At 50.7% G+C, this 6701-nt stretch overlaps 1 protein-coding gene across 2 annotated transcripts; it reads right to left on the bottom strand.

The window, feature by feature from the left end:
* Positions 1-310: 310 nt before the first annotated feature.
* On the bottom strand, positions 311-5616 carry LOC128666377 (uncharacterized). Of its 2 annotated transcripts, none has more exons than XR_008403235.1 (2): positions 2909-3399; positions 311-2119 (listed from the first exon to the last, which is right to left on the bottom strand). XR_008403235.1 is itself a non-coding variant. In XM_053720939.1 (2 exons), the coding sequence occupies exons 1-2, from the start codon at positions 5597-5599 to the stop codon at positions 1542-1544; spliced, it is 609 nt and encodes a 202-aa protein (XP_053576914.1). In that variant the 5' UTR covers positions 5600-5616; the 3' UTR covers positions 311-1541. The 2 variants fall into 2 exon arrangements, 1 of the variants encoding a protein (XP_053576914.1); XM_053720939.1 differs by lacking the exon at positions 2909-3399 and adding an exon at positions 5569-5616.
* Positions 5617-6701: the final 1085 nt, after the last annotated feature.

Raw genomic sequence — 6701 nt, 5'->3', positions numbered from 1 at the left:
AATGTCTTCACATTGGATTATCCCATCTTAAAGATATACTGTTGCCTTCTATTATTCTAATCTGTACATTAGTGATTTTTTTCCACTAGGTGGGTCCTTTGTAAATACATGTTTATATATATTGTAACCATTTGGGTAAGAGTTTTGTGCTCTACAACACCACCTTGTGATATGTTTGTATATAAAGAAGCATTGTTTGTTAAGGGATTAAATGCTTACCGGATCCTTCTTCACAGAGGAGAGGATTTAACATAACTTAATTAAATAACTATGTACATGAGAATGTAGTGCGAAATAACCACAGACAAACTTTTTATGGGAAAAATTTTGTGACCGTCACAGGCCATAAAATTTTATTAACCTAACAAACTAGATAGAACTGATAGAACTGAAAATATATATGGCGGCATAGAGATCAGCTACCCAGAACAGCAGGAGATCACCGGCCCAACGGGAACAGCAGCAGAGGGGTCTCTGCCCTAAGGAGATGACGCTGAGGGGTTGCAGAGATCACGTGACCATCCCTCAAAAGGGAGGAAGGAGGGTTACCGTCACGTGCACGTGAGGGCCTACCCTCCTCCCCGGAAGTCTGGCCATCACTCACCCCTAGCGACCTTCTCCTGCGCAACCGGACCGAGGATCTCCCGCCGCCAGGGTGAAAGAAGATCTTCCACCTAGATAAGGATTCCCTGTTACCAAGCCGTGTAAACCGCATAACAGGGAGAGGAGATCCATATCCTACAGTAATGGCTTATTGGGCCTAGGGTGAGTAGCCATAGCCCTGCCATTAAGGTGCCGTCGAAAATACAACATCATTAAAACATTACAAAAGGGGAAGGGAGGGAGGGAAAAAACTGCTTCAGCCAGGATCCGGAGAAGAAGAGGAAGTTGCAAGGGAGAACTTGGCTTATCTACTGGTAAGGAGGGGCCTACCCTAAATTGCAACAATGTTGCACCCAGCACCTTCCCTCTCTCTTCTAACCCACTCTCCTACAGCCTTAACCCTTAGACTGCTCCAGGCTTATACTAAGCCCTACACTGCATTAAGGGATTAAATGCTTACCGGATCCTTCTTCACAGAGGAGAGGATTTAACATAACTTAATTAAATAACTATGTACATGAGAATGTAGTGCGAAATAACCACAGACAAACTTTTTATGGGAAAAATTTTGTGACCGTCACAGGCCATAAAATTTTATTAACCTAACAAACTAGATAGAACTGATAGAACTGAAAATATATATGGCGGCATAGAGATCAGCTACCCAGAACAGCAGGAGATCACCGGCCCAACGGGAACAGCAGCAGAGGGGTCTCTGCCCTAAGGAGATGACGCTGAGGGGTTGCAGAGATCACGTGACCATCCCTCAAAAGGGAGGAAGGAGGGTTACCGTCACGTGCACGTGAGGGCCTACCCTCCTCCCCGGAAGTCTGGCCATCACTCACCCCTAGCGACCTTCTCCTGCGCAACCGGACCGAGGATCTCCCGCCACAAGGAAGCATTTTAATGGTACCCTTGCCGCCAACCCACAACCCGATTTACAGGAGGGGTAACAGAGCTCTCTGAATGTCCCCTATGAATAAATCCAGCCCCACATCAGAAAGGTGAACTTTATCCCTTCTATATAGCTCGGTTCTATCAGCCGAAATGGCTTTGTGCCGTACCACGAAGCCACCTGACCCAGTGACGGTTTTCGCTACAGACGCATTGATCTTCTTCCTAACCCGGTATGCCGCCGTATGGGCCGACATATGCCTCCAGTGGAGACGGGGTATTATATGGGACCACCCTATCATGACCCCCGGGATGCGTACTCTTAGCCACCCAATGTCTGCCTGCATAACCTTAATCAACTGTAAAACTGGTATGGCCCCCACATCGTTACCCCCTAGGTGAAGAATAATAATGTGAGGCTTCCCCCAGCGTACCAGGGCCTCAGATATGGTTCCTGCTAATTGGGGCCAGCACATCCCCCTATCACCCAACCACCTAACGGATGCCTTGTTGGTAGGGAGACCTAGGGATTGGCCAAATGGGAGGGACGCACAGCGTAGGGAGGCCCAGTGGACAAAGGAGTGGCCCACAATCCAGATTCGCTTCACCCCGGGGGTAGTGCCTGTGGAGACAAACATTTTAGTATCCTGAATTAACATCTAAACATTAAACAATTGGACGGACATAGGTTCTGAAACAATTGGACCGCCAACGCCCAATACGTTTTATGTCCTCGCACGAGGAGCCCGCTTGCGCAGCGTTAGTCGCGGCCCCTATGCGAAAAAGAGTGCGGGGCCAGTCTGCTAGCGTCCAGTCCCACCTGGACTGCCGCCAATTTTAGGACCCTACCGAACTGAAATTTGGAAAGGGATCTGCCGTCCGCATGGACCAGGAATTGCCCCGGGCCAGGCGGCCTTTGAGCCAGGTAAAGATTAACGCAGTTAACCGGGCAGCATGCGCTGTTCACCTGAGGGTGAACGGGGATCCAGGTTCCCTTACCCTCCTGATCTGTCTTTGATCGCGGCAGAAAAAGAAGTAAGGAATCAGGGGCAGCTCTAACATGTTGCAATTGTATACCTGCCCCAGACGCCTGCTTGGAGGGTGCTACTACCTCACTAACTCTAAGAGCGGCGGCAAAGGCCAGATTAAACGCAGTTTTGAAGAGTAGGGCTTCAAAATCTGATCTACAGACCACGTCGAGCGCCAAGAGCAAACGCTCCAGGCGGTCGCGGGTGATGGGTTCGCGCGTGTCTATTTTCCGCTGCTGCGATCTGCCCCAACCCTTGATCACCTGCCTAATAAAAAAGGAATTGGTTGGGTCAGGAATGGCTAATGCCCTATAGAAAAATGAGAGGGCGGCCAATTTGGATTGTATTGCCCCCTGACGGGCCCCAGAGGCATGCAAACTCACCAGCCAATCATGTAAGTTGTCCCTAGACCCCTGAGCAGCGTCGGCTCCCCTGGACGCACAGAAATTGTCCCATTCAGACCACATGCGGGCATAGGCGTGCCAAGTGGATGGTGCTAAGGAGGAGCGGACCAACGGCAGTAAGGCTATCCAGGAAGGACGAGCTGCCAAAGGAAATCAGGACAGCGTAAGCCCACGGCTGCAGCTGTGGGGGCTAACTTGCGAAATGTCGCCCATTCGAATCGTGACAGGGCGTCAGCTACAACATTGTCAACGCCCGGGACATGACGGGCCTGGAACTGGATGTTAAGGTCCAGACAGCGCAACACCAGGTGGCGCAGCAAGGTAATGACCTTTGCTGAGGTGGCTGACAAGTTATTGATCGCAAAGACCACACTGATGTTGTCTGTCCAGAACACAACAGTCCCGTTCGACAACTTCCCACCCCACAGCTCGACCGCCAAGACCACGGGGAATAGCTCCAGGAGAGTCAGGTTTCGAGTAAGGCCCGCCGGGGCCCAGGACTCCAGCCAGGGCTCCGCGCTCCACTCTCCCTGGAAATAGGCCCCGTAACCGTGCGATCCAGCTGCGTCAGTGAAAAGGTGCAGTAACTGGCTAGACATGGGAGGGGTACGCCAGACCCGAATCCCGTTAAATCGCGTGAGAAACTTTTCCCAGACTACCAGGTCAGCCAGCAATTCACTCCCTAGGGTTATCTTTGATTTCGGGTTTGACCTACCACTAAGCTGTCTTTCCAGTCTACGGTTAAAAACCCGACCCATGGGGATAACTCTGCAAGCGAAATTAAGCAAACCTAACAGGGATTGTAACTGTTTCAGGGAAATAACTGCATTAGAGACTGCCGCTCTGACCGCCTCAAGCATGCCCTGAACTTTATCAGGTGGCAACCTACAGAGCCGAGCCTGGGTGTCGATTTCGATTCCCAGGAAAACTAAACAGGACGCGGGGCCTTGCGTTTTGTCCTCTGCTAGGGGCACCCCGAAATGTCTCATGACGCTGCGCATGATGTTCATTGTGGATAAACAATCATCGGAGCCTGCTCTCCCTACAATGAGAAAATCGTCCAGGTAGTGTGCTATGGGATCGCTGCCCACTTCTGAAGCTACGACCCAATGAAGGAAACTACTGAACGCTTCAAACAAGGCGCATGACAAAGAGCAGCCCATGGGCAGGCAGCGATCCACGTAGTACACACCTGCAAACTTACAACCCATTAGATGGAAAACTGAGGGGTGGAGTGGAAGAAGCCTAAATGCCGACTCAATGTCTAGTTTCGCCAATAGAGCACCATGACCCGCCCTCCTGACCAGGTCTAGTGCGCTATCAAAGGATTGATAGCGCACCGAGCTGAGTTGGGGGTCAATGGCATCATTGACTGAGCTACCTTTTGGGTACGACAGGTGCTGAATGAGGCGAAACTTCCCTGGCTCTTTCTTGGGAACCACCCCCAACGGGGAAATGACCAAATCAGGTAAAGGTGGGGCAGCAAAGGGGCCCGCCATTCGCCCTAAAGTCACTTCTTTATTAATTTTATCCCTCACTACTTGGGGGTGTTGGTATGCTGAAATAAGGTTCCTATTAAATCTCTTACCCTTGATTTGCCTAAATGTGGGGATATGAAAACCAAATGAAAAACCCTCCCATAACATACGTGCCGCCGCCTGGTCTGGGTAAGCCCACAACCATGGTGCCATGGCATGTACATTAATTGGCGTTTCCGCCTTTCTGGCCCAAGTTTGCTGAAGGGGGCTTATTGGTCTGGTCCCTTCGCTTGATGCAGTCACTGCCAGGGTGTGGACCAGAGCAGTACCTGCAGACATGTCTGAAGGTGCATGCGCTACCCTTGTCGCATTTTTTGTCCTGGAAGGGCCAGCAGGTTCCCCCCCGTTTCCTGCTTCTGGTATTGCGAAAGGACTGCTGCGCTGATTGCTGAGTTGAAGTTACAGCAGCGGGTGCACCCCCTTTTGGGTCCATTCGCTGCCACAACTGGTTATCAGTAGAGTCAAAAGTCAGGGAAGGATTTCCTGCCATTTTCCTCCTGAACTCAGCATCATATTCCCTCCACACACCTTCACTGTGATTACGCTGAATCCAGTGAATAGTGTCCGTGTATTTTAGGATAGGCAAACTCTGGGAGGGGTACTTTTCGATATAACAGGAGGAAAAAACCCTGAAGCACTGGAGCCACTCATCAAAAGTGTCTGGGCGTTTAAATTTTTTAGGCCCTGTTCCCTCAGCGCTCCTCTCTCTCTGCCTATACGCCTCCACCGATAGGTCAAATATATTAACATATTTTCCACGGTGGATTCTACTGACCACCTTTTTGCGCAGGTGTCTATGCAATGAGTATATTTTTCCTGGGCTTGCGTCCCCGTAAAGGGCTGCTCGCCTTTCGGAGATGGCCCTGGTAGGGAGAGGTTCAGCTGGCACCTCTGTAGATGGGTTTTGCGGGGCGGTGTTACTGGCGCTGTCCTGCTTAGTATCTGGCTTGACCCCCCTCTTTAAAATTTTCTTAATCATTCTAAACATTTTCTTCTGACCTGCCCCTTGTAAACCCAAGGAAGAGTCAGTCTCAGACCCTGAGTCAGAAGAGGATGAGTCAGAGGAAGAATGGTCATTGTGTGTAAATAAAGCATTCTCACCGTGACTAATGGCAGGAGGTCCCTGACCCATGCTGGAAACGGGCTGGCCTGCTGGCTGGTTTTGGATGGCGAGTCCTGAAGACCCTTGCTGTGCAGTGGAAGTGGTGGCTGCTGCTCCTGCTGTAATGCTGCCTGTTACTCCTGCATCCGCCCCACTCATGACTGTGGCAGTGTTGGTCCGTGTTTTTGCTGCACTTTGTGATCCAATTGCCCCCTGCAAAAGAGAAAGAATTTGGCGAGCACTTTGCCCAATGGATGTGTCTGGATTATCAGTAGCAAGGGGTGGATGAGCTATATGAAGTGGTGTATGAAATCCCTGACTCACTGACTGTCCATTCGCAGATGTCTGAGCATTCACACCCTGCTGGTCTACAATAGGGTTATGGCATGCCTGGCTTATTGATTGTGCATGGTTTAATGAGTGTGCATGAGCGCCCTGCGTGGCTGCAATGGGGGAGTGGATACCCTGATCAAGGGGTTGTACTCCTTGTATGCCTAACATAATGGGATGTTGTAGCTGGCTTAAAGATTGCACATTCGCATTATGTATGCCAACCAGGGGTGTATTATATCCCTGAGGAGCTGCTTGTACGTTCACACCATTCAAAGCCGCATTCACACCAATGGGGGATGGTAAATGATGAGACGGTAAATGATGCTCAATGTTTTGATTAACATGCATACTTTGAACATTGCCTTGATTCACATGCAGGCTATTATTAGACACAATATCATGCGGCTGAGCGGCCGCTTGCACTAAACCACTATCAGCCCTGTGTGGGTTAATAATATCGGGAGCGGCCTGCTGAACGGCATTTGCGTTATCTCCCATTTGTATAAACTGTAATGGCCTCATTGCCCTGGAAGGGTTAACTCTGCGTGTCCCCCTACCCCTATCACTGGCTATCTGCCTGGTACTACCTCTTATGATGGAGCGACCCCTTTGATGCCCCTGAGGATTAACGTTCAAATGTGCCGTTCGCTTGCGCAGTTTGCTTGCGCTGCTAATGCCCCTCCGACCCCCCACTGATAACCCGCCAACGGCCAAGGACGGCTCTCGGTGCTCACCTGCAAGTGGCGTTGCCCCGGGAGCCGATGTCCTTGCGACCGCGCGGGAATCTGCCAAGCCGGAA

This window comes from Bombina bombina, chromosome 7 (genome assembly GCF_027579735.1).
Source record: "Bombina bombina isolate aBomBom1 chromosome 7, aBomBom1.pri, whole genome shotgun sequence".
Lineage (NCBI taxonomy): Eukaryota > Metazoa > Chordata > Amphibia > Anura > Bombinatoridae > Bombina > Bombina bombina.
Note: the sequence above shows the minus strand (reverse complement) of the source record. Positions and strands in the feature narration are given on the sequence as shown.